Source organism: Gallus gallus, chromosome 7 (genome assembly GCF_016699485.2).
Source record: "Gallus gallus isolate bGalGal1 chromosome 7, bGalGal1.mat.broiler.GRCg7b, whole genome shotgun sequence".
NCBI classification, from domain to species: Eukaryota; Metazoa; Chordata; class Aves; order Galliformes; family Phasianidae; genus Gallus; species Gallus gallus.
Genome location: NC_052538.1, coordinates 27500297 through 27527619, shown reverse-complemented (window position 1 = coordinate 27527619; position 27323 = coordinate 27500297). Strand labels below are relative to the sequence as shown.

At 50.1% G+C, this 27323-nt stretch overlaps 1 protein-coding gene across 2 annotated transcripts in view; it reads left to right on the top strand.

The window, feature by feature from the left end:
- The window catches only part of ITGB5 (integrin subunit beta 5), a 40946-nt gene that overhangs the window by 3283 nt on the left and 10340 nt on the right, over window positions 1–27323 (top strand). For both annotated transcript variants that reach the window (NM_204483.2, XM_040703246.2), the window contains exons 3-10: window positions 3543–3747; window positions 7861–8110; window positions 10869–11037; window positions 14646–14807; window positions 16126–16221; window positions 16825–16914; window positions 19047–19181; window positions 21034–21463. In NM_204483.2, coding sequence (NP_989814.2) covers window positions 3543–3747; window positions 7861–8110; window positions 10869–11037; window positions 14646–14807; window positions 16126–16221; window positions 16825–16914; window positions 19047–19181; window positions 21034–21463 — 1537 coding nt within the window. The remainder of the gene's footprint in view (window positions 1–3542; window positions 3748–7860; window positions 8111–10868; window positions 11038–14645; window positions 14808–16125; window positions 16222–16824; window positions 16915–19046; window positions 19182–21033; window positions 21464–27323) is intronic.

Genomic DNA, 27323 nt, shown 5'->3' with positions numbered 1-27323 from the left:
CAGCGCTTCTGGTGTCTGCACCGTCACTGAAGGCAATGAGCTGTGCAGTTTACCAGCGTGCTTTGCAGCAAAAATGCATCCTTACGTTTTGGGTATCTTGTAGTCTGAAATCATCTCCCCTCATCAAATAGAGTGGTTCAATTGGAATAGACCTACAAAGATCATCGTGTCCAACTGCCTGACTGCTGCACAGCTGCAGCCGTCCAAGGAAAGCATCTTCGTGCTGCTATAGTACCACATTACCTGACAGCAGAATAGCTCCTGTGCTTTTTTTTTCCCCAGTGGGACGAGTGATGCATCGAAGGGAAAGGGTAAAGCAGTAGACCTTGCTTTTGAGACATCTTGTAAACAGCTGTAGGAGTTCCTGTTCCAGGCAGCTGATCTGCGGTGTGGTATTGCATCCAGGAGCGCTGGCTATCGCTTATGGGTACCCAATAGTTTGCCTTTTAAAAAAATAGATATATTCAATTCTTGGCATCGAAAGACAAGTTTTGCAAATGCTACCAGTGGAAAGGTTGATCTGGTGGTCACTGTGACCACTAATTGTACGTCAGCCCGTGGTATTGGCAGCTTGACTCTTTATCTTGCAAACGGAAGCATTCCCAAACAAAATAGTTTCCAAATGGAGTGGAGGGGCCGAGGGACGGAAGAGGAGTGTTTACAAGGAAGTTCCGTAATCCTTCCTGACCTTTGGCCTGGAGCAGCTATTTAAAAATGCACTTCCAGGTATTTCTGGCCAAGAGCCACGTGTTAAAAAGCCGCTGTCCCCGTTACAGGCTGCGGGCTGCAACTTAATGAGCTAACTCTGTGTTGGTTTATAATGTGATGCCTACGAAAGGCAGAGCTGAAATAGGCTCATCTATTTAAATCACACTTGAAAGAGGAGGTGTAGAACGTGGCTGGCTGTCTCCTGGGCGTGCCTTGGGGCAGAGCTGGCAGGGGAAAATACCTGGTGTGTGCACATGGTGTGGATGGATGTACATCCACCCATGGGTTATGTATGCAGGTATATTTGTGTGTGCATGCAAACCAGGGACGCTAATGAATCCTATCGGTTAAAGTGAAATTTCCTCTTTGGTGAATTGAATTCTCCCATGTTTTCCGGCGATGCGCTCGTACCGCGTGCTTTGTGATTGCAGGACTTTGTGCCTGAAGGATGAGGAAGGAAAATCAAGGGATCTCCTGGAGGGAACATCTCAGCTTTCTAAGTGAAGAAAGAGAGCGTAGCTTCTGCTGAATTAATGCAGGATTGAATCGATTAAAGCAAAAACCATAGGGAATAGCTTAGGACATGTGAAGTCAGAGTTATGGATAGCCAATGCTGCTCTTGCATGAGCCAAGCAGTTTGTCTTAAAACTTTCAAGCTGATGAGCATGTAATTGTCACGTTGTTGGCCTAATCTCCATTAACTTCTATCTGCTTGCATGCATCGCCTTTTGCTTGCTCATTGGTGCACAGGCTCAGCAAGCAGTGTGAGCCAATACCAAGAGCTGCAGGGTGCAGTCTCTGAGCAGATGCCATTCACGAGCCAGTGAAGCTCAGCAATTGTCATCCTGTGGCAATTCCATGGGGCCAGTTTTAGAAGAAATCTACGCAAAAAATAGGTCAGGAGCAGCAGAGATAGGGAGCTAAAAAAGCGCAGAGGTGCTGCTGAAGTGAGAGCTTTTGCAGTTACCATCAAATGGTGTTCTGCATCCCCTCAAGAGCTGGGTTCTTCCTCTCGACTTTCTCCTGAAGAGGGGCATCTCCTGCCCAAAATGTGGGCTGAGGTGGCTGAAGTAGCCTTGAGGAGGTGGAAGCCCATGAGAGCTGCGTGCCTTGTGTTGCTGGTGGCTCGGCTTGGTGGGACAGTCAGAACTGGGAGCTGAGAATTGCTGTAAACATGTACCCAGAGCCTTCCTCCTGGTGCTGCAGGATGTGCTGCAGGGCTGATAGATGGTAAGGAAGCATCCTCCTTCTCCTCCTCCTCCAAGGCTTCATTGTGCCACCCCATCCCAGCCAGAAAATCAGGTCCCAGTTCAGAGCCCTTTGAAGTCAAGCCGTTCCGTGAACATCAAAAGGTTTTGGAGCAGACCTCAGAGGTGACTGGAAGTGCTTGTCAAAGGCTGGCTTCTCGCTGATTTAATCATAGAATATCCCACGTTGGAAGGGACCTGTGAGTGTCATTGAGTCCAACTCCTTTAAGGACTAATCATGTCTGAGATAAGCTCTTCCCCACGGCTGCCCTAAACCCTCTGCTCTGCTGGGCGTTGCTCTTGGTTGGGAGGGACTCTGCTCTCTATTTTGTCATGCTGGAGATGATTTACACAGTCCCAGTCCTCCTCTCTCTCAGTCCATCTGTTTACACGGTGCGTTCCAGGAAATTCATGTCCACATCCATCTGATGTGCCGTCGTGTAGGCTTGGCATTGCTGCTCCATGATGGAATGCAAACCTTGCATTTTTCAAATAGTGTTCAGGCCTCGTAGTGAGGAAACGCAGAGGAAATGCTCTGTATGTGTCCCAGGACCTGAAGTTGTCCTTGGGGACACTCCCGAGCTGTGTTTGACATCAATCAGACAACCTCTGCCTCCCCACTGTTTCCCCTGTCGCTGCTCTTTGACAAAAAAATGGGGTTTATCCAACCCTGCTCTGCTTTTTTGGCTGTGTGGCTGAAGGAGGGGCTGTGAGCATCTTCTCTGCATGATTTTGTGTGATTTTTAGTACAGCAGCTTAGCCCCCGAGCAGAAGATGGTTGTGTCTATTGTTATAGTACAGAAATAAGCAGAAATCTGCTGTTGAAAACTGAGTAAGCTTTGGGCAACTTGCTCCTTTTTTGCCTTTTCAAAAAGAAAACTAAAACCAGCACGCTAACAAATAGGACGTGCTGGCTGCCAAAGGCTGCATTGTGAGGCCAGGCTGTTCCTGAGTGCCTGCCACACACAATGCCCCGTTGTGTGCCATGGTGGGGGCCGGCCGGGGGCTGCAGGAGGGCTGGGGGAGGCACGGGGGGGAGATGTCCCTGTTCATTGCAGGGGAGGTTGGACCAGATGACCTTTAAGGGTCCCTCCCATGATACTGTGTGATGTGGGGAGCTCTGTGTCAGCTGCATCTCCAGTCTGCTCCCTCTGGTTTCTTGTCCAGCCTGCATCTGATTCGATGTAACACCTCCCATCAGCCCTCGTCCAAGTCCCTTATTCTCCAGCAGTTTCCCTAGACAGCCTGCTCACGTCACAGCACTCCAGCTGTTCTCCAGCCCGCAGAACTCTTGCAATGGCATTTTTCCTGTGCGATAGTCCAGGGCCCTCTTTGCAATGGTTTGAGGTAGGGGTACCATGCTGCTGGTGCTGGAATGTGTGGTCTCACCCAGGCAAGAGGGGATGTATGTCCCTGGAGCCCCCAGCCTCATGCTCCAGCTTGCACTTGACCCTCTAGCTTCTCTTGGTGACAGTTCTGTGTCCTCTCTTCCTTTTGTCAAGCTTCTCCAGGCTCATGCACACATGGAAAAATGGACCTTCTGGTCTTCTCCTACCCCTTCCAATCTGTCTGTTCTTCACCTGCCAGGAGTTCGGCAGCACGAAGTCCGTCCCATCGCGGTGCGACTTCCTGAAGAACCTCATTGCCAACGGTTGCGCCGGAGCCATCGAGAACCCGCGCAGCAGCAGCAGCGTGGTGAAGAACGTCCCCTTGAGCAGCAAGGGCTCTGGGCAGACCCACCTGGATGTCACACAGATCACCCCGCAGAAGGTCGCCCTGAGTCTTCGTCCCGGTGAGTCCCAGCAGCTCCCAGCTCCGTGGTGGCACGTGGGTGGGTGTGAAGTGCAGCTGGACGTAGATCCACAGAATCATTGGAATTGGAAGGAGCCTTAATGGTCATCTAGTCCACCTGCCCTGCCATGAGGAGGGACACCTGCTGCTAGATCAGGGTGCTCAGAGCCTGGTCCAGCCTGAGCAGGCAGAGGGATGGCTGTGCCCGTGTTCTTGTGCTCACTGAAGGTGGTGGCCCAACGCAGAGCCCATCAGCTTCAGTGATATGCTCCAAACAGAACTGGGACTGAGGTTTTCTATGAGAGAGGACAGTGCGAGGTCAACCAGATCCCACATAAAGCCATCACCTAACCCTTGTGTGCATTTAAAAGGAACACGCTCAGCTTAAAAGTGCACTCTTTGAATGGAAGGAGTTAAAGAAACTTTGGATCCTGAAGCCTGACAGTGCTTGACTCTAAACTGAGACAGCTCCTTATGTAAATTTATTTTAAAAAGCATATCTGTTTTCTATTGGTATGCAAAAGAGCCATGGGATCAAGGCCTGAGATGAAGATTTGAACTTGTGACTCAGAGCTTGGACCATATCCACATCCATTCCCCTGAGCCATCACTTTTCTTGAGTCTTTTCATGTTAATTGAAAATTAAGAGTGAAAGGCTAGATGGAGCCACGCGAGCATGCTTGTTATCAAAAGTTTGTGCGTGGTGAAGGAAGGCTTTAATGTGGGTTCAGGATTCTAGCAAACATTTGGCAGCCGATGTTTCTGAAGGGGGGAAAAATGCTCTTTATGGCAAAGTTAAGAAGCAAGTATAAAAGCGTGATTCATTATAAGCAATTGGTGTGGGTTTCTGGGGCTTATGTTTCTGTGACAGTTCTCATGAGCATACAGAAAAATGAGATAGGATGTTTTGCCCAAGAAAAACAGCAGTGTGAGTTGGTGCTTGCCCCACCAGAGCTCTTTCAGGAGCTACCAGGGCTGATGGTGGCTCCGGTGTGGCTCTGCTTCTGCAATTTGATGCTGCTAACGCAACAGGTTTGCTCCTGTCCAAAGGGAGTTGTTATTACTGTTATTACTCTGTTCCTCGAGGCAGTTGCTGTGGGAAAGGGCAGGCTCAGCATTGCCGTCTTGCAGGCATGACTCGTGGTGCTCAGCACATTCCTTTCCTCGCCCCCAGCTGTTGGGATGCCCATGGCTCTGGCACTGAGGTGGGATGTGGGGTCTGTCTCCCTGTGGCTTTCCTGGGGCTGCACTGCTGGATGCAGGAGCTGCTGTTCCTGCTGGGCCTCACAGGGAGCCAGGCTGCACCGCCAAGTTCCCATATGGGAGGAAGATGGAAAGTGGGGCTGATCACCCCTGTAGGGTGCTGCACTGTTCTTGCTTCACCTGGATGCTGTGGGTTGCCGTTGCCTGTGGTCTGCTGGACAAATCATAGAGTCACAGAGTGGCTTAGGTTGGAAGGGACCTTAAAGATCATCCATTCTCAACCCCATGCCTTGGGCAGGGCGGCCACCCTCCAGATCAGGCTGCCTAGGGCACATCTGACCTGGCCTTGAGCACCTCCAGGTGCACAGGGATGAACAGGGATGGGGCATCCACAGCTTCTATGGGCAATCAGCAAAGGCCTGCAGAAATAGGGAGTGAAGGTGAGGCTGTACTGCTTCTCCTGAGCACCAACAAACGCAGGAGCCAGGAAGGGGCAGGAGTCTTGCCAGCAGCTTTCTGCTGTCTCACCTTTGCCGCTGCTCCTGTGGCTGCAGGACTTGCCCTCAAATCCCCCAGGTAGCTACAGGAGGAGAAATATATTGACATGTTTTTCATAATACCTCCCATTAGTGCTGCTTTTTATTTGTTTTTGATGCAAAGCAGCACACCATCCTACTCAGGGCTGATGACTTCCCAAACGCTGGGCTTTGCACCCCTAGTTTAAATCACCCATTCGTACTTGAGCTTGAGAGTGAATCCCGAAGGCTGCACCCAAGTCAAAAAGGAGACAATATTGATTTAATTTTGTGCACATTGTGCATAATACCAATTTAGCGCTCCAATGGGAATCATTTCTTTTAGTGCCCAGAGCGTAGGATTTCAAAGACCAATTGACACAGCAGGTGTGGTGATTGTGCTCTTCTATTCTCAGACCGCTAAGCAGAAGCAGAACGGGGCGAATTGTCAATTGTTTGCTGGTCCCACCCAGGCTGTGAGATCTGAGCATCCCGCGGCAGAAACCACATCCCCAAATCTCTGTGCTCTGAGCTGATTCCCGAAGGCCTTACATTGATGTCTTCCCAGGGCAGCTTCTGGATCAAGCGTTTAGTTTTTATGACGTTGCTTGTTAACCCTGGGTCCGGCTATAAGACAGTGTTCTGGTATGAAAAGTATGAATATCGCCAAAGGAATTTAAAGCAATGAATAGATGCATGTCGTGTTGTCCATTAAATCAGCAAGCAGAAGAGGGTTTTGTGGATGATCACGGTTGTCGAGTTTGCATTCTCAAATTGGCCAAAAGCAGCTTTTCCAGTTTTTGTGCTGCCTGTGTGTGACAGTATCCAGGAAACATTTCTGAATGCAGTTTTGACTTTAACGCTTCTCAATAAAAGCCCTAAGGAGAGGATGGTGGTGGTGGTAGGGGGGGAAGGAAGGGGCTGGGTTATCCCTAAAGACTCAGACTAATACCATACACAGCGAATAATAAATTCTTCTGTACTGACGTCGCCATACATTAGCAATGTTTTCTGTGAGATAATTAATTTGTGCAGATGGAATGAAAGAAGAAGCAGCGCTGGGATCCTGTTATTATTGGTGTTTTTTCATGGACTAATACATTCATTACCATCGAGAAGAGTTCAGTGGAGCATCCCAGGAACTCTTTCCAGCACGGCAGTTCCTATCTTAGGACCTACTCTGGAGGAAGAGTGTTTTTGAAACTGCCGTGTCTGGGGCACTGTGTGCCAAGGACACCTTTTCTTTTTTCTCAATGGGTTGAGTGGGGAAAAATGCATCTTGGGGTGGGGGTGGCACAGAGCTCAAGGGAACAGGATCTGGCACCGCTTGGGGCTGCAGAACGCTGGGGATGCTGCCGTTGCCTGCTCGTGGGCTGGAAGTAAGTGGGAGCAGCTGTGCTGCTGCAAACAATGAGGAAAACAATAAAACTTTTAGGGAAATGTTTTCACGATAATAAAAAATGTGCTTTTCATTTCTGAAGAGGGAGGAAGCAAAGAGTGCTGCGGAACCTGCTGGTGCCTGAAAGTTCAGCCTGGGCTGTGCAGGGAGAGGTGGAAAGGAAGGGGAGCTTTGGTCTTGAGATGGCCTTAGCTCCTGTAGGCTCACCAAGCTGGAAAAGGGGCTGCAGAGCCAGCAGGAGGTATGGGATTTCCAGCTGGAGATTGCAAGGGGTTTCATTTCGTCCCCTCTCTCATCTATTGGCAAAATGTAAGGCAGACGTTGGCCATGTCCCTTCTGGCTTGAAGTTGAGCTCGTCTTGTTGCCAGTTCACCTTTTTCAACACATGGACTCCCATTCTGGACACCATCTTGGCCAAAAGAGCTTTGCAGAAGGGCAGCACTTGTGGGAGGTCAGGGGAAAGGCTTACTTCAGCTCTTTTTCACGTCTTCTCAGCCTGACTCAGTCCTGTCAGCTCCCTCCCTTGTGTTCATCACTTTGGATGAAAGCTTCATCTCCACTTTGGTACTTCCCCATTTGGCTGCAACATCCCTCTTTTCCTATTTCACTTCCCTTTTTGCCCTGCTTTCTCCAGAGCGATGGTGACATGACTTTTCCTGGGGAGAGGCCCTTCTGAAAGGTGTTCCTTCTGTGTCTGCCTCAACATGCCTTCCAGGCATAGCCCAGAGGACATCTTCCCTTCATCTCATGTTTCCTCCTGACCCTCTTCCTTCTCCTGCTCCAGCTCCTTTCCTTCTTGTGCGGGGCTCACTTGCTTACCTGTTAGTCTTCTGAGGAGTAGACTTGAAAAAGCTTGTTCCCCTTAACCCTCTTAGTTTGCCAGAGACCTGTCTGCTCTGCACAGTGAAAGCAAAAATAGCACACAGTCTAGATTTGATGCGTGCTAGGGGTTTTCTAGCAGCGCTTTTCACTGCTCTCAACTCTTGTGTGTGTGCAGGTGACCGGACTTCCTTCCGAGTTCAGGTCCGGCAAGTGGAGGACTATCCCGTGGACCTGTACTACCTGATGGATCTCTCCCTGTCCATGAACGACGACCTGGACAATATTCGCAATCTGGGGACCAAGCTGGCTGAAGAGATGCGAAAGCTCACTAGCAATTTCCGGCTGGGTTTTGGCTCTTTTGTGGACAAAAACATTTCTCCTTTCTCCTACACGGCACCGAGATACCAAAACAATCCCTGCATTGGGTAAGTGGTAGCTGGTCCCCAAAGGGAGAAGCCCAGTGCAGGCACTGACAGTGTCTGGAGAGTCTTTCCTTGTAGTTCTGGCTTTAGGCACTGAACCACACATTTGGGACTGTGTGGTAATGCTCCAGAGCCATTCAAATTTAGCAGTTCCCAATTTTGCAGCAGCTTTTGGGGTTACTCTGCGTGTAGACTCGTGAGTCTCTTGTGCTGGGAATCTAAAGTTATTTTTAAATACCTGAAGAGGATGCAGACATTGCAGGCTTTTTTTTTATTTTTTATTTTTTTATAGGCTTTGAGAAAAGGGAGCAAGAGCCAGAAATTCCTGATTTCTGATCCCGGCTCTGAGTCATAGTTTGGCCTTGAGTAGGTCAATTAAGCTCTTCTTCTCTGCTTTACAGATAAGGAGACTAAAGCGGTGCAATTCTTTCCCAACAGAAGTGTTTGGGGGAAGTGAGATTTGGAAGGGCCTGTGAGACTGATTAATGAGTATTTGAAAGGCATTCTGAAGATGTCAGGCAGTTTCCTTCATCTTTATTTCCATGGAAGGAAAGCGAACTGGCAATTGCAACAGACACAAGCAATGTGGTTTGCTTTGTAGTGTTATCAGAGCTTTTTTTTTTTTTCCTTGTTAGTAGTTTTCTTAGTGTCTTTTTGTTTGACTTGTAACAGCCAGAGGATCTGGTCTGTTGAATCAAGGATTATGCCATAGTGAAATAGGCTGACATGGAGGGTGTGTAGGCTCAGATAGATTTGGATGTTGGCATGTGAGGGTGGGTGCAGCAGTGAGTCATACAATCGTTAAGGTTGAAAAAGACCACAGAGATCGCCAAGTCCAACCCCAGCCCATCCACACCATGCCCACTGACCACGTCACCCAGTGCCCATCTGCTCTTTTCCTGAACATCTCTGGGGATGGTGGCTCTACCATCTCCCTGGGCAGCCTGTGCCAGTGCATCACCACTCTTTCTGAGGAGAGATTTTTCCTAATGTCCAACCTGAAGTGGCCCCCTTGGAGAATGTCACCTTTGACACTTCCCTTTGTGCTCCTTGTCCTGCCCCTTCTTCTCCTCATCCCTTTTTGGGGTGCTCTTTACTGCTGTAAGGGCAGTGGAGTTGGCCCTTTTTTGTGAAGCATGCGGAGATACTTAGGCTGTAAGATCACATCACAGACGCCAAGCTTTATGAGTGTGCTTGCTCTAAGTTTTCTGTACGAGAGGCAGATTAAAGAGAGCTTTCATCAGCTGTAAGTCTCTTGCCATCTTCTGGCACTGACCGTATATTTGGCATCTCATCACGTGTTGACCAGACAAAATTATCCATGCACTTTTTTCATCGGTTCTATCAAGAGAGGAAAGTCAATCGGATGGTGGTTTTAATACTAAAAACTCATGCTTTGGCTGTGAAGCATAGCCATGAATCTGGAACTCCTTGACTCTGGTGCCCTTGCACGTGTTTATAGTGGGATGAAAGTAGGTAAGTCAGAGGAAAGTACAAAGCTTGTTTTGGAGCACAGAGGGTCCTGCAGCACCCAGATGAAAGCCCTGGCTAGTGAAGGAGTACTTTCATCTGTCACTTTTTCTTCAAACACTTCCTCTTGCTCAGAGCATTCAGGTTATGCAGTATTTTCCATTCTGCATCCCTTGCACGCCTAGCTTTGGGAAGGTGCTGTAATGGAAACCACCTGGCTGACAAACCTGGCTGGGCATGGACAAGTGGCTCTACACGAGCTGTTCACTGACACCACAGCACCGTGTCCTGTGCTCTACAAAGGTCTTTCCCTGCCCCTGAGGTTTGGCATGGCCTCAGGGATGCACGCAGTCATCTCCTTCGTCCTTATTTGCTGCCACACCAAAGCTCAGCTGCCGTGCCCAGGAGGCTGGATCTGCTCGGTCCATGTGTGGTGGTGTGTGTGGGTTTGCACAGTGGGGACATGCATGTGGCACGCAGTGTCTGGCATGGGAGGGATTAGAGCCACCAGCAGTGGTAAACTTTAACTGCTCCTTTGTTAGAAAGCCTCTTAGAGCCTACCCACAGCCAGTCATTTTCTGCTTTGTCTCTGAAGATAAGAGTGACCTACTGCAAGTGCAACTCCTTTGTAAACACATTTTATTCTTAACTTTTCTCCTCCGTCTCCCCTGCCCATGCCCACACTGCAGGACTCGATCAGCTCAGGGCTTCCAAGTGCACCATGAGCACCAACCCTATGAACACCAAGCCCACGAGGTTTGTTGCCTCCTGGCTGCTTTGCAAGGATTCCTGGCAGCCTACTGCATCATTTCTCCACCTTAGGGTGCTGCTCCTTCCTTGCTGCTCCAAGCTAAGCAGGAGTGATAATGTTTGCTCACCTGCCTCGCAGGGAGAGTGGGAGGATGCATGAGTGATTAAGTAGGTGCATGCCCACTGCATTGCTGTGCTGTGGGATCTAGTGTGGAAATTGCTGTGACTCATGGGCACTGAAACCCCACAGCCATATGGCCCTGGTAATTGGTGTCTCCCCTTGAACGTTAGGAGAGACATTCAGTCTAAATGAGATCTCTGTAAGCTTCAGTTGTTCAAAGCCAGTGCAGGGTGGAAACAGAGGTTGGTTCTACTGTGTGTTTGCAGATAACTAGCCAGAAATCAGAGCATCCAAAGCATGAAGTCTTGTGGAAGGCTCAAAGATCTGGAGGCCTGCATGGTATCGCTGGGAGCTCCTGCAGCTTGTGGCTCCTGGTGAGGTTGATGCCAACTAACCGCCTCTCTTCTGCTCCTCTTGCAGCTATAAGCTGTTCCCAAGCTGCGTCCCCTCCTTTGGTTTCCGCCACCTCTTGTCCCTGACGGACAAAGTCGACCGTTTTAATGAAGAAGTGCAGAAGCAGAAGGTGTCCCGGAACAGGGATGCCCCAGAGGGCGGTTTCGATGCAATTTTGCAGGCTGCTGTGTGCAAGGTGAGTCCCGCTGCCTTCTGGGTTTTTAAAGCAAAGTAAAAGAGGGGAAGTTTCTTTAGCTGTGTTCTTGGCCCCAGCTTCAGTGTCTGATTTCTTGGATGGAATGAGTAAATTTTTTTTGCAGAAACCATGAAAATTGCATTGGGAAGTAGAGGTTTTCATGTGCTTTTGTGCATGAAGAGGCATAGCAGAAGTGCACCTCCCTTGCTGTCACCATCCCACCAGGGACAGCCCTGGCTGCCTTTTCCCCTCTGACACACAATTTGGCTTTTGTCCAGCTCAGCCTTGCTCAGTCCTTTTGGTAGGTTCTGCTTTCTTGTGGGTGTGGATTTTGGGAGCCAGGAGATAAGAGTCGTCCTCAGAAGCAGTGGGATGCAGGCTTGTGCAACGGGGTTGAGTGGGAACACAGATCTCCCTTTGTTCACGCTGGGCGCTCGACAGGACTGAGCCTGCCCTGCTGGCTCCAATGCCTCAGAGCAGCAGTCTCTCCTCTCCCAGCCTGGCACAGGTGCTGCTGGCACTGGGGCTGCAGTCTGTAGGTACAAAGTTCATCGTGTGGCTCCGAGGTGGCACTAGAGCAGGGATGTCTCAGGGTGGTGACTCAGTTGTGCCACCCTTCGTGTGAGTCTTTGCGGTTTCTCCGTCACAATTTCCTTACTGCAGAAGTGGGACAGAATTTCCTTATAGTGCAGAAATATCGCACAGAGCACCGTTTGGGCTGTGCTTCCTAAGCCCCATAACCCCAAGGGGAGCTTTCTTCCCTTCGCAGGTGGTGACTCGGGGGCTTTCTGTGGCCATGGGGTGGGTTTCCCCATTGCCACCTGTCTGCAGTACCCTGCTGCCTTTCCTGGTGTGCTCCAGCTCTTCCAGCTTTCACCCTTTAGGGAATTTCAGGCCCCCTGAGCACTTAAAGGAGTCATTTGTAGTATCCCAGGGGACGGCCCTTGGCAGCCCCAGTGTCTGAGCGCGATGTTCTCCCCTGCAAGCAGAGGTGGGAGAAACAGTATCTCATTTGTCGGCGAGGTATTTTCATGCTGTAATTCATATCAAGCGTTTCTTTTGCATGAGCTGTTGTAAGAGCTCTGTAGTGCTCCAGTCATTTTTTGGCTGAGATTTTAAACCGAGGAGTGAGGAGAGCTTGCACAGTTAATACAGACTAATAACTGGTCCGTGTTTGGCTCCTCTCCGAAAGATGGAGAGATGGTAAATGTTATTCTGGAGGCAATGAAAGAGCCAGAGACAATAGGCCTTTATGCTGATGCTAGAATGGTTAGCCAGGAATATTAATCAACTTTCTGTAATTACATTTTCCATTTGCAGTACTTTGGTTTTCTGCCATCTTGAAGTGCAGACATCGTAGGGCTCGGTGGCACGTGTAAGTTGCAGATCGTTTACGTGGAGCTGCAGCAAGGAGGTGATGCTTGGTTGTAAAATGAAGCGTCTTTTGAACCACTTTTGGTCAGCACTCATTAGGCACTATGTTTAGCATACATTTAGATGCTTACTTCAGACTTGGAAGCACTGATAGCAGTCCGGTTGCCTTTTCAATAGGGTTTGGAGGGCTGGGGTGTGCTGAGGCAGCTGTGGTGGTTCTGGCTGCAGTGTCTGTAGGAGCAGGGCAGGATCTGTTCCTGCATGGCCCTGCAGAGACACGTCCTGCCCCTCCATGCTGCCTCAGGTGGGGTCCCACCCTGCCTTTCAAAGCTTCGCATCCCACGGGGATTAAAACCAGCACCGGCGTCAATGCAGATCGTGTTCAAAAATCACGGGCCAGTAAAAATAAATGCAAACCTCTTTGGTTGTTTGTTTTAAGCAGAGCAGAGCACTGCGTGTCTTGCGGAGAGCGGCGTTTCCCAGCACTTTGCAGCTGCTGGAGGAGGCAGTGAGAGATGCTGCAGCTGCTCACTGCCAACCTCTTGGTTTTTCCACCCGTCTCCAGCGGCCATGCACATTTTGCAAAGTGTTGGTGTTTGCTGCATTGGCTTGAAGCACTGCACAGCTTTGGCATCCCAGCTGAGTGCCCCAGCTGAGATATGCTGCCTAGCTTTTTCAGCATTTCTGTGTGCTTGGCTTAAGTGTGAGAATAGGGGTGAGACTGTGTATGAAGAGGTGCATAGCCCTTGGTGAGAAGGTGGTGCCAGCAGGCAGGAAAACAGAGGGATCATTCCTGGAGTGGCTGCATAACTGTTGTCTGAATGAAGCTTGTTTGCTTTGTGCATGGCACACTTCTAAGCAAGTGGAATTAGTGTTTTTTCTCTCAGTCCTTAAAGAAGTCAGCTTTGGGTACCTGAAGGAAAGCGAGTTGGATGGGCTGTTGGGTGGGTGTCTGTCCGGTGGCTGAGTAAGAAGCTGCTTGCGTTGTCAGAGCAATAATCACTTTTGGGTTTCTGCCTTTTGTCCAATGGGGTTGCTTCACTGGAATGGCCCAGACCAAAAAAGCCCTTGTTGTTCTCTGACCTGGATGGCAATGTGCTGCTACATGGCACACCTGTGCTGCCAATGAGGCCTTCCTCTGGCCGTACCTGCATTGTGTGGCTCTTGAAAATGCCCTTAAAGAAAAAATACTTCTCGCATTGCGAAGGAAGTGGAGTCTGGGGTAGTTCTGAAGCTGTATTTATCGGAAAGGTCAGCAGTCTGTGGGCCGTGACTCACATCTGCAGCTGAAAATTGTGGCAATCATGGTTGTACTTCTGTGCGCACTGCCAGCTCACCGTCACCCTACCAGCGGTTTCCATAGGAAATGCCTGCAGCCAAGCTGCAGAGTTCTGTCAGCTGGCCGGTGAATGTGGGATGAAGTAGGTTTCAGATGTTACTAAGTAAGCTGAGCAGTGAAATCCAGAGAAGTTGGGTGTTTTCAGATGTGGGTTGCATCTGGGTGCTCCTGGCTCCATGCTCTGTGCATTGCGGGGGCACGAGCTGGAGGCCAGAGCCATCCACACGTGTAGGTGGGGAGAGCTGCTGCCTGATGGCTTCCAAAACTTTCCTTCTGGCTCCTCTGTTTCTCTCCACTTCCATTGCAACAAGCAGCTTCAGTGTGCTTTCTTAGGCACGGATCTGCTTCTTGGGCTGGTATGGAGCTGAGGGAGCTCTGTGGGAGGGAAGCAATTAGCATCCAACTCTAGTGCCTTTCCATGCAAAAAACCTATCCCTGCAGATCTGTCCGTGCACAGACAGTCAGAGCGCCTGTTCCTTGCACAGATGGGCTGCAGGTAAGGGCCTTGTTTCCTGTGCTGCAGCCCCAAAGCTGCTTTTCTGAGTGGGCTGCAAGAAAAATGCTGAGTGGGGTTGGTGCAGCTCTCGTGCTGTGTGCAGCAACGCAGCCGTTCCGCCGAGCTGAGGAAACGAGGTCAGATGAAACGCATGCAGAGGAATTTGGCAGGTCTCCTCTGGCTGTAAAAGCAGCTCAAATTCTTATTCTTGGATCGGGGCAGAGAAGGTCTGGTGGACAGTCCACATACCTCCTCATGCCTTTTTAAGTAAATGTATTGCAGGGAGGTGCTGGGAAATGCTAGAAGGGCCCCAACATCTTCTTTTCTTGCCAGATACGGGTGGACAGATGCATGGCGCTCTACTAATTAGTGTTAACAAGGCCTTTTGTTCTGCCTCAGGAGAAGATCGGCTGGCGAAAGGAGGCATCCCACCTGCTGGTCTTCACCACAGACGATGTGCCCCACATAGCTCTGGATGGGAAGCTGGGGGGCCTGGTGCAGCCCCATGATGGCCAGTGCCACCTGAACGAGGCCAATGAGTACAGCGCGTCCAGCCAGCTGGTGAGTGGGCACGGGGGCCTCGGGGTGTCAGCGGGCCCTGTGCTGCTCTGGGTGCCGTTTGCTCCTGATGAGTGTGGTTCCTCACACATCTCCACTCAGTGAATGCTCTTGTGATGTTCAAGGATGGGTTCGGAGCCCAGCAAGTTTTGTCAGGATTCACTGACGGAGAAGGAAATGTAACTTGGCACGCTGAAGTGCATCATCAACTGCAAAGTGCTCAGGGATTGTCAGGCTGTCAGCAGGGAGGCTGAGCCCACCTTGATGTGGCTGCTGCCACGAGCACGACGCGGTGCTGATCCTATTCACAGCCTTTGAGCACAACCCTAACGTAGATCTTAGTACTAAATAAACAGACCAGCCCCCTTTTTTTTCCCCCTTTATTTAAACTCAGTGGAGGAAACTTCTGTGGTGAATGAGTGTTTGTCTGCTGCCTAATTATCACATCCTCCTGCAGAATGGTGCTTTATCCAGCAGGTCACAAGCACCAATTATGATTTTTGTTCCTGCATACACCACTCTGTAACAGGAGGTGTTTCTGGATGGCTGCCTGTGGCTCCTTAGAGAACCCCCTGTCCACAGCCCATGCAGTCTTGCAAGTGTTTGCATTCCAGAGTACAGCTGCTGTACTGGAGCTGTGCTGGGGATCTGGCATGGGGATGCTCTCTCGATGTTTATCTGAGCCTTGGAGGCTCTAAATCAGCCCTCCAGCTTGCAAGTGAGCAGGGTGGTTTTTCTGAGAGCAGCATTTCAGAAGCAGCTTGGGGCCTGAAACCGGAGTTTCAAGGCTCTTGAAGTGAACACTGTTTCATTATTTTGTTGCTTATGGGTTGCTAGAACAGTATCTTCCTGCCAGCCTTTCCTTCTCTGAGTGAGTGCTGCAGAATTGAAGTTTATCATCATCTCTTCATGGCTCTACTGCATAGCAAGAGCAGGCAATGGATATCTCAGCTGTCAGATAGTGCTCTCTGCTTAGTGCATTTCCAGATCATGCTCATGTCTTGCATCCCTGGGGTTAGCAGCTGGGTTATTACACATGCACATTAGCCGATGGCAAAGTGGAAAGAGGAGGAAAAAAAAATGTTGTGTTTCGGGTGTTGCTGTGGCTCATGGTGTCGTCATTTCATACATTCTGATGATAGGTGCAGCAGAAATATTCAGGGAGCGACAGAATTACCAGAATGTTTCTACTATTTCAGTTGTAGATGTAGTGGTTCACTTCACACTGCAGTGAAATGCCACGGGTTTTGCTGTTGGGAGAAGAGTAATGAAATTAGTCTTTGTGCTACCCATCATTCTTTCTGTGTTGTTTTTCCCCTAGGATTACCCTTCCCTGGCACTCCTTGGGGAGAAACTGGCTGAAAACAACATCCACCTGATATTCGCTGTTACAAAAAGCCACTATGTCCTGTACAAGGTAGGTGCTGCTGAGCCATCCATGGGCAGGGCTTAGGGTGCCTCTTGAGAGCATCTTGGCCATGGTGCCCTTAGGTCATACCAGCTTGGCACAGCTGTCACCTCTCCCTGCTAGCACCCAGAGCGTGGTCATTTCAGTGAAAAGCACTAAAGCTGCTTACTGCAAACAGATCTCTGTGTTAGTGAGCGTGTGCATACCTAAAATAGACCCTATCCTAATCTTGCTGCTGCGCAGCAGACGGGAGAGCAGAAACCTGTTCAGCCCTTTCCGCTGTGACTCAATCCCATTACCTAATCCCGCCCGGTGCTGCTGCCCAGCTGTGTTTTTCCACCTCCCCAGCCCCAACCTGAGCTCCTTTGCCATTCCCATGGCAGGAGGCTCTTCCCTGGGGCTGCCTCGTGGCAGGAGCGGGTGGAGGGATGTGGGGATGCAGATTGAGTTTTTGGGAAGTGCATACTCTGCACTGAGCCAGGCAGGCAGTGAGGTGCTGGAAGTCCCTACGGGGCTGGGAGCTGAGCTCATGCTCCACACCCGCTCCCGGGGAAGCTCGGCTGCCGCATCGCATTGCATCACAGCACGTTTTCCACTTGTTGTCTTTTCAAGAACTTCACTGCTTTGATTCCTGGGACCACAGTGGAGATTTTGCATAAGGACTCCAAGAATATCATCGAGCTGATCGTCAAGGCCTACAACGTAAGTCTGTTTTAACACCACAGCTGCTGTGGTGGGAGCGCCAAGAGCTGAGCTCGTTTGTCCCTGCCTCATGTGCTCCACCCAAGCTTGGCTCCATCTCTCCGGTCCTGTCCTCAGTGGGTCGCTGCTGACGTGCTTGTGTCTACCCTGGGGAGGGAAAGGAGCTGCTTGTCCACTTTAGGATGATGCTGATGTCATCTGCTTGGGCCCCTGCGGGGCTGGCAAGGAAGCAACGTGCTTCTTGGGTCTTCCCTGTGTGAACTGAAGCAGGAGCACAGGGCTGCCCAAAGAGGTCTGCGGCAGAGCAGAGGTTTGGTCCCACATCTCTTATGTGTAGGACCACAGCATAAATGCAACCTGGATTTAATAGTTGTCACAGACCACCCTACCACTAGAGAAAATAGACCATTTCTTTGCTCTTTGATGCTCATTGACCTGTCAGGGACATATGTGGCTTGGGTGGCATCCTTGGGTCAGTCACTGTGCGTCCCTATGGAGATAAGGGGAGCAGAGCGACCAGAAGCAGCGAGATAGCAAGCTAGTGGGATAGCTGTCTGAATTTCTGTTGGATTTCTGCTGGATCCTTATAGTTCAGCTCCGTGCTTCTGGGGGGATGTTGGGTATGTGAGATGTGTGACTCAATGTGACCATGTATGAAAGTCTGTTGTGGAAGTAGTTGCTCCAACCGTGTTCTTTGTATCTAAACTGAAATACTTTGCTGTCTTTAGTCGGCCCTCAGGTAGGGTTCTTCATACACTCACTGTCCGAGCTGATCTTTGCAGCCAGGGGGGCAAACAACGCACTGCTTTCCTGAACCCATCCCCAGCAGATCTCATAATGTTTCTCTCTACAGCACTGACGGGTTTCCCATGGCTGGTGGCCGTTGTGCCAGCCATCCTTGGAGCTGCTGCAGGTTCAGAATTCCCTTGTGTTCACACTCAAATGCTCCTCCTTAGAGTGGTGTACCCCATGCTGTTACAGCTTTGTTTCAGTCAGGAGTTGCTCCATCTTGTGGGCCAGATCCTTCCCCTGAATCTCTCTGGAGTCTTCTGCTCATTTCTGAAGGTATTGCAGGCCAGGGGGCCACCAAACAGCACAGCAGCAAAACCCCTTCAGTAGTGGCTGCAGTGCTGTGAGGAGGTATACTGCTTTGCAGTGCCAAGTGGCTAATAATAATTGGCATTTAAATTAGGCTAATAGCATTACCCTGTAAGGCTGATAAGAAATCTTGGTGTTTGCATCAGAGCGTAAGAATGACCCAGGTGAGGTCATACCCTGGTCCTTTTGACCTGCTGTCCTGTGATCTATAGCCTTTGTCTTTTTTGGACACCACTCACAATGCATCACTTCCAGCCATCAGAAGAATTAAACAAAACAACCTCGTTTCACATTAATACTTATAAACAGAGTTTTCCCTTTATTTTGTTTTGGCCTAAGAAGTCTGGGTTGTGCAGCAGGGTGGAGAGATGAGAAGAGGAAAGGAGATAGGAGCATACCAAAACATCACTGATGGAGAACATTTTTCACTTCAAAATGTTTCACAGAGAAAGAGATTCTACATTCTTTTCGCCATAGAAAACCTGATATTTGCTATTGGCTTATCCAAAAAGGTCTGGCATTTTCTCTTCAGAGGGGAAAAAAAACGTTTTTCTGACAAGTTTGCTTTGAATCAAGAAAGCGGGACAGAGTTGCTGATTCAGTTTCAAGTGTGTTTTTGTGCTGCCTTTGTGCAGTACGAAAGGCATCAGAGGATGGATGCCAGCCGAGCATCAGGCTCTGCACTCTTCCGACAGACTTTGCTGTGGAGGAGGTGCAGATGTGCACACAAGGCTCTGACCTACAGCTTGCAGATGAAGCAAATGGTCCATTTGTGGTTGAGAATGTTTCCTTTTTTATTTTGTTGTGTATGCATTTTTTCCAGTACGGGCTTCAGTGGTCATCGTGACCCTTGTAGAGTGCATAAACCATCCCCAGGTGCTCCAATCCAATTCCAGGTATTATTTTTTGTTTTGGTGCACAGATGTCCTGGCTGCTTTCTGAATACAGCAGAAGATACCGAAGCAGAATGCTCTGCAAAAGAAACCTGCCTGCCTGTATTAACCTGCCAACTTTCTTTCTCATTGCGTTTCTAGAGCATTCGGTCCAAAGTAGAACTCACTGTCTGGGACAGCCCTGAGGACATTGGCTTGACCTTCACTGCCACCTGCCAGGATGGATTGTCCTATCCTGGGCTCAGAAAATGTGGAGATCTCAAGATAGGAGATACGGTGAGTCTGTCTCTCTGCATGTCCCGCCTGCCCATCTTCCTCTGCTAGCCTCAAAACTGTGCTGTGGTAATGTAAAAACCCACTGAGAGAAGCTCTGCCAGCTGAACAGCTCTTCCCTCTTCATGGCAGGGGAGGTGAACTGGATGGCCTTTAAAGGTCCCTTCCAGCTCAAATTATTCTGTGATTCTGTCATTCTATGAAGTCCAGATGCACCTGAACCTGTTGGGCATGATCAGGAGGGCACGTTGTCACCCGGCATCAGCACTGCATTGCAGGGCCAGCAGGCTCAGCCTGGCTGGGAATCCTGAGCCCTTCTCCAGGTCTTTGCTGTCTGTGAGGACTCATTAGCAGGATGATTTCCTTATTTGAGAAGAACGGCTTTAAAAACATACCAGAGCACTAAGCACTTGGGCATATAAAAATAGTTTGGAAGAATAAACAGTAGCTGAACTTTTACCCCACCAAATAAGGGCCACGTTAAGTGTTAAAAAGGGAGGTGGCCTCAGCGTTTTAGCTGACATTACTGGATTTCAGCTCAGCGGGTAGAATCAGTCCCTGGAGCTGTGCCAACCGTAGGCACGTGCCCTCCTGATGTCACCAGCAAAGCCAGGGCCCTTAGAGCAGGAGCATTAATCTGGCCTGGGCTCTGGCCTTTGGCATAAAGACACAGCTCACCCAGCTGTTGTGGTTTGTCCCTGCATCACCTCCTGCTCAGCAGCTTCTATGAGGATTGGAGTCTAGCTCCCGTGAACAGCTGAGAGAGCTTCCCCAGAGGGGTGGACACCGGCACTGGCTCCTGACATGCTGGGGTTTGGTGCTGGTGGCATGTGGAAGGGAGCAGGGTGATGCCCTGAGCTTGCTTTCCGATGTAATGGCCTTAAGTTGCACCAGGGGAGGTTCAGATTGGATACTGGGAAAAATCTCTTCTCAGAATGACTGTTGAGGCACTGGCACAGGCTGCCCAGGGAAGAGGTGGAGTCACCATCCCTGGAGGCGCTCAAGAACCATGGAGATGTGGCACTGAGGGATGTGGGTAGTGGGCATGGTGGGATGGGCTTGAGTTGGATTTGGTGATCTTTGTGGTCTCTTCCAACCTTAATGGTTCTATGGTTCTATGTCCTTCTGTGCAATTTACATGTGTTCCCTAATTGGGACTTTATGAGTGATGAAGGTTGGGATTCTCACAAAAGGTGCTAAATCCTTCGCCTTGTAGACACGTTGGGTCCTTGTGCTGCACTGTTGAGATCTGTGCTGGTATTTGCTTTCAAGAAAAATGTCATGTTTTTGCTGTTATGAAAACCTGTCTGTTTGCTAGACTTTTTCCCTGGTTATTTCAGGCAGGCTGCCTCCTGCCTCACAGAAACCAGCGGTCTGTGATGGAGAACATTAACCCTCATGGGTGATGGTAATAAGCCTTGAAACTTCACTAGAATGCCTGTGGTGTCTTTTGAAATGAGCTACCCACAGAATAATGAACTCTTTGGTGAGGGCTGAGATGTGGGTTCAGCAGGCAGAAACTGCAGGGGCTATTGGGGGCATTAAGGCGGTGAGGAGAGTGGCTGCACCGTTGTGTGGGGCTCCCCTAACACAGCACCAGCACTTCCCTCTTGGTGGTTCTCCCCTTGGTGTGTGGTTTGTGGGGATCCAAAGCCAGCTTTGTGCCTCTGCTTGTCCCTCTTGGGTCCACACATGGCCCATATGGGGAACCAAAGTGGTGGTGAGGGGTGTGAAGGAGGCCAAAACCTCGATGGGCGCTGAGGTGCCCACATGACGTGGGGCTGGGGCTGTTCATCCACACCTGGGAGGCCATTTTGGGCCACATACCGACTCCCCCCTCGCCCTCTCTCGCCAGGTTTCCTTCGAGGTGTCGGTGGAGGCCCGCAGCTGCCCGGCTGAGGACACTTCCCACGTCTTCACCATCAAGCCAGCCGGCTTCCGTGACACACTGGAGGTGACTGTCACCTACAACTGCCTGTGTGGCTGCACCGGCCTCGCGGAGCCAGCCAGCGGCAAGTGCAGCGGCAATGGGACCTATGCCTGCGGGCTGTGCGAGTGCGATGCCGGCTACCTGGGGGCCCGCTGTGAATGTGAGGAGGGGGCCGGCGGGGAGACCCAGCCCGGGCTGTGCCGTGAGGTGGAGGGAAAGCCCGTCTGCAGCGGGCGGGGGGAATGCAGCTGTAACCAGTGCGTCTGCTATGAGAGCGAGTTCGGGAACATCTACGGGCCCTTCTGCGAGTGTGATGACTTCTCCTGCGCTCGATACAAGGGAGTCCTCTGCTCAGGTAGGTGCTGTCCCACCCTGCACCTTTCACTTTGCTCGGGCTGCTAAGTCACAGCTTTGGCGTTGATCTTTTGGGAGCGGGTTTCCTGAAGTGCAGCCTTAATGTAGCCCTCATGAGGCCCCATCTGGAGTACTGTGTCCAGCACAAGAAAGACGTGGGGCTGTTGGAGCAGGCCATGAGGTTGCTCTGAGGGCTGGAGCACTTCTCCTCCTGAGAAGGACAGGGGGAACTGGGCTTGTTCAGCCTGGAGAAGAGAAGGCTCCGAGGAGACCTCATTGTGACCTTCCTGTACTTAAGGGGACCTTATAAACCAGAGGGAGAGTGACTTTTTACATGGTCTGATAGTGTAATAGGACAAGGGGGGATGGCTTTAAACTAAAAGAAGGGAGATTTAGGTTAGATGTAAGGAAGAAATTCTTTACTCAGAGGGTGATGAGGCACTGGCACAGCTGCTCAGAGAGCTGTGGGTGCCCCATCCCTGGAGGTCCTCAAAGTCAGGTGGGATGGGGCTCTGGGCAGCCTGAGCTGGTGGGTGGCAACCAGCCCACAGCAGGGGTTTGGGACTGGTAGGCTTTACGGTCCCCTCCAACACAACCATTCTGTGATTCTATTACAACCCTCACAGGCTTGGATTCTCCCAAGCTTTGTCTTGCCTTCTTAAGTTGAGTTTCTCCACTCGTGCCATGTGCCTGCATAGAAACCATCTCTTTTTAAAGATAACACATTGGAAGCAATCCCTTGGTAGAGGACAGGTGAAAGGAAAGGTTGAGTTTGGTCTGTTATTCATTAGAGAAAATCTGTGGTGGAGATTTCTAAAGATATTTTACATGCAGATTTTTCTGCCTGCTGCGAAAACAGATCATCCACTGGTCAAGATGTAGCCAGTCTGTTTTGCTTCAGCAAAGCTGGAGGAGCTGTTTAGCAGTGTTTGCTAAAATGGCAATTCCTTTAATTCCTTGTCAGCCTGAGGTCATGTAATTTACCTTGCACACATTGCCTGGATCAGCCCTAAGACATCATTCTTTCACCTCGAGTGAAAATCTCAGACCAAATTTCCAAAATGCTGTGCAGGTTTGCATTAGCTCTCTTGCTGGTAGAGTAAGCTCAGAAAAGCAGCTGTTTTTCACTGTTCTCTGAAGAAGTGGAGGGATTTTTCCCCACTGTGCCTTACCCTGCAGGCTTCTGAGTAAGTGATGGGCTACCCCTGGGTTGTGCATTTATAGAATCATAGAAATGCTGAGGTTGGAAAAGACCACTAAGATCACCAAGTCCAACTTCAGCTCATCCCCACCTTGCCTGCTAACCATGTCCGTCAAGTGCCACATCTCCATGGTTCTTGACCATCTCCAAAGACAGTGACTCTGCCACTCCCTGGGCCATTGGAGACTGTTGTGTTGGTAGGCAGGTCAGGGCTGTTGGGGCACTGTCTACATATGGGGATGGCAGTCCTCTGGCTTTTGGCAGCAACTGGAAACAGCACCATGGCAAGTCATGTGTCATCTGCTGCACCTGCTTTCTTCTGTCCTAGTGGAGGGCTGCTGGTGGTGGGAAGAAGGGCAGAGCTGGTTTGGGATGTGCCAGTTTTAGAGTCATTTAAAAGTCCTTTCTATAGCTGTGAAAGAAAACAAAGCGTAGGCTGAGGCCAAGCAGCTCCAGGGGTAGACTGGTGGGGTGGTTCTCACCATGCCTCCTGGTATTTTATTGTTTAGTAGCCTTTTTTTCTTCTGAATTCCAGCCATTACAATGCTGAAACTGAGCCTTAGAAAGCACCCTTAATGTATTGAGGTAGTTTTCTCAGCCCAAGGGGTTTGGGGCTTCTCCAGCCTACAAAAAGTGCCTGAGCATGCATAGCAGTTGGTGTGGGGTGTGCCCCAAACTGCCCCTAAGGAGCAGCAGGTCTCTGGAAGAAGTAGCCATGGTGGATTCAGCTTTTCTGAAGAAGGAGAGTACAGAAGAGTTTCTAAACACTGCACACAGCTATGCATCATGTTGGGAGCTTCAGCACAGGGTCTGGCCTTTCCTAGACAGTTCGGATGGCTGCCATGGAGAGGCAGAGCCCTCTGCTCGCTGCCTGCCTCCTTGCCTGGAGCCCAGCTCAGGAATTTGCAGATCACTGTGCATCCCCATGGCTTCTGGACCCCTTGGCTGCCTTCCAGCAGATCTGACAAAGGAGGAAACATCTCGGTGCTAATTGCATTCCTAAAGGTCCTATAAAATGAGGTAGTAAGAGGGAGGAGAGGCCCTGGTGAGAGCATCATGCATTGGCCACTAATGAAGCAGGACTGGTTTGCTGGAGGCCGCACTTTGTTAGCTGCAGTGCTCAGACCCGTATTTGCAGGGGGTGTGAGTAGTGCAGCATCTCTTTTACTTCAGTGTGTCTACAGAAATCTCCTTGTCTTCACCAGTGCTGACACAAAAAGCTAACGTCAGCAATAGGGTGTCAGTTTTGTAAATATACTCTAAAATACCAAAACCACTTCTGTAAAGGGATTTAGGAAATGGCAATTCAACCAAAAACCCGTGGCTTGTTGCAGAGAGATTCTATCTACACAGACCTCCAACTGCCCTGTGGAAACCGCTTCAAAAACTGCTGAGGGTGTGCAAATCTTTTGTGGCCTCCATCATTAAATCTGTCTGCTTCCCTTTCCTGGGTCTGTTAAATGGGGAAGAACTCTGGGTTTTCGGCCTGCCCTGGCACACAGTGACATAAGGCTTTAGTTTGTTTTGCTACAACTTCACGTTAGAAATCACACTCCTGCTTCTGCAATTTGTCCTAGGATTTCCTGGTTGCAGGCGCCGCATCAGGGTTCAGCAGCTCCATCCTTGCCCTGGCTCTCATGGGAAGATGCTGCTCAGTGCCGGTGCTGCAGTTTCTGGTTGTGCAAGAGACAAAGAACACGCTAGCCCCATGCTTTGAGGGCAGTGCTCATGTCTGCTGGCACCACTGGCATCTCTGCCTTGTGATTCCTGCTGCAGCCTCTTATTGCACTAATTCCTACAGGCTGAGACACGTGGCCTGGAAGCAGATCTTTTTTTCCCATTTCTGGAGTCATCATCTGTCTGCTTGCACCAGAGCTGGTGTGCCAGGGAGGGGCTGAGATGCAGGAACAGAAGGAACCCAGCTGTAACCATTTCTTTTTTTTCATCTCAGCAATCTTCATTCCTGCCATGCCAGCTTTTACCAGAAGCTGCTGTGTTTTGTTAAGAAAGAAGTGGGCAGTGCTGGGTGGCTCCAGAGGTGGAGGTGGTGGCTGAGTGTGGCTGGGAAGGGGAACTTCCCTGTGCCTGCTTGGCTGCTCTGCCATGCACAGCAGGTGGTGAATAGCCCCGAAGGGAAAAGCATGCTCTGTGGAAGAAAGAGGGAACAGAGCTTAAACCACATCTGCTGTGTTTTCTTTTCTGTCATGTCAAGTTTCGCTATCTTTGGTGGGTTTTTTTTGTTTTTTTGTTTTTAAATTTGGGGAATTAAAAAGAAAAAAGGGGGGGGGCTTGAGTGAAAATGCAGAATCTGAGTGCAGATGCACATCGCTGCCTGGAAATGCAGAAAGATTTCTTATGTTGTTAGTGTCACAGGGCTGTGAGTGTCTCTTTTCCTTCCCTCTTTGCATCCTCCCCATCCTGGGCAGAGATGAGTACTGTGTGCCCATTGCTACTTCTCAGCAACCAGCAGATGTGGTGTGGGCATCTTGGGGTCTTCCACCTGAGTGAGGGAAAAGGAAACCTCTGGTTTGTGGTGTACCCCTCCAGTCCTAACCCATAAGCATTGCCTGGTGGGAGATCTCTGCCCATGAAATGTTTTGGCTTTGATGAGAATTTATACAGACACTGCAGACATTTTATAATGAGCCAAGCTCAACTGGGGGGCCTCCTCTGCTCTCCTCCTTTCTCTGGGTTAAGTTGCTAAGCTGGGCATGTTCCATTTGCTCTCATCATGTGGATTAGCATGAAGAAATTAGGGTTAGGGGTCATCGGGTCAGCTCTGTTTGCTCCCATCATGTGGGGCAGCCTGGAGAGATGTAAGGTTCAGGGCAGTAGGGCCTGGGGCTGGAGGGATTAAGAGGATTCCTTCTACTCATCCCCCTGCTGCTGGGCAATTGGGAAGGACTGGAAGGGTATGCAAATTCATGGTGGCTCTTGCAGGTGAGAGGGGACCCTCCCCATGAGTCTCCTGAAATCTCCCTGCTTCTCCATCCTTCCCCAGCCTTTCTCTTCTGCTTCCTCTGGGTATTTATTTCTTTTTTTTTTAACCTGGTTTCTGTTCCGCTCTCTCTGCAATGCAGTCCTGAGACTGTGTTCTGTGTGCCATGTTCCTCTGAGTGTATACCTTTCCCATCCTGCTCTATGCCGAAGGCAGAGAGCTGAAGACCTAAAATAGCATAAGAAGCCTTGCACCCAGCTCATGCCTTCCCTCCTAGAATCTCTTTTCCCTCTTAGACAAACCTCCTCCTCTCACCCTGGACTTCTCCCTTGGGTGCAGCCCTGGGCAGGATCCTTAGGGGTCGCCCGAAGGCTGCACTCCAGCAGTGGTGGGGGATTGCCCAGGGACCATATGTGCTTGGGAAGCACCCATATATGTCACTCATATGTGTGCTGGGCACACGCTAAGGGGTTTTTCTGTTTCCAGCCCCATCTGTTCTGATGCTTGCAGAAGGGCTTGGGCCATCTTTGTCAGCCCCAAACAGTCACAGCCTGGGAGAGGCCATCAGAGACTGACAGATTTGGGATTTTGTCCCCAAAGGATTGAGCTCTGTTTCTCCAGAAGTCCCATTCCATGCACAGGAGGGAAATGCCAGCTTTTGTTACCCCTCCTTTTCCCCTGCCCAGGCCCTCAGTGCTGTTGCAGCCCTCCCCAACCCTGGCAGCGATCCCTTCAAGGACCTGACCGCACAGAGCGCTGCTGTTCTGACCGCTTTTCACTTGGGGTTTCTCCTTGCCCTCCAGCAAGCCTTTTGCAACCATTAATGCATGCTAATGAGGCATTAAATGCCTTGGCAGAATTAAAAGAATACAGCAGTGACGCTTTCTACATCTTTGCAGAAACCAGAGCTCTGCCTGGGGGTCTGTCTTAAAGCAGCAGCAAGAGGTGCCATCTGATGGCACAGGCACCTGCCTGACCCCATGCACAGGTGCAGTTGCTCCACGGACTACAAACTCCAGAAAGCCCTCAGAATATGAATGATACAGACTTGGAAAGCAAGCTGTGCTGAGCATGTGCTCCTCAAAGGGAGATGATGGTGTGGGGTGGTCTTGCCTAAATGCTCTGCCTTTATGGCTGGTTCCTTTGGTGCCTGGATTTGACCTTTCTGATTACAGTCATTAACAGAAAGAGGCGGTTGGAAATGAATGCTGTATTTTGGGTTGAGAGGCTAACAGTCTAAAGCAAGCAGGTGAGTGAGATTGTGTTTCTTACTGACATGCACAGACAGCCCCCGAATTTTGCTTGGTTTGGAATACCAAACATGAGACCTAAGAGTGCAGCGCAGCTGTGGATTCTCTCTCTTTTTCTATATCTTGTTTTGAATGAAATTTTCACTTCTTTCAGCTTCTTTGGGAAGGGAGAAATCCATCCCCAAACCATGGACCTTTGGTGAACTTGCACCAGATTATGTGTTTGCATCCTAACGTGGAACTGGGCAAGGCTCCCGCAGCACTGGATTCTGCAGTGAAAGAATGTCTCTTTGCTCTGGGGACCACACCTCGTAATGAGGTCCAGCTGAAAGGACATTCAGCACATTTGTGCCTCGGTAGGCTGGGAGTCAGCCTGCTTTTCATTTTAAGGATGGGATTGAACCGTAGAATTTGACCCTATGGTTCAGGCATTTGGGATCCTGCAGCTTTGTTTTGGAGCCAGACTTTATTT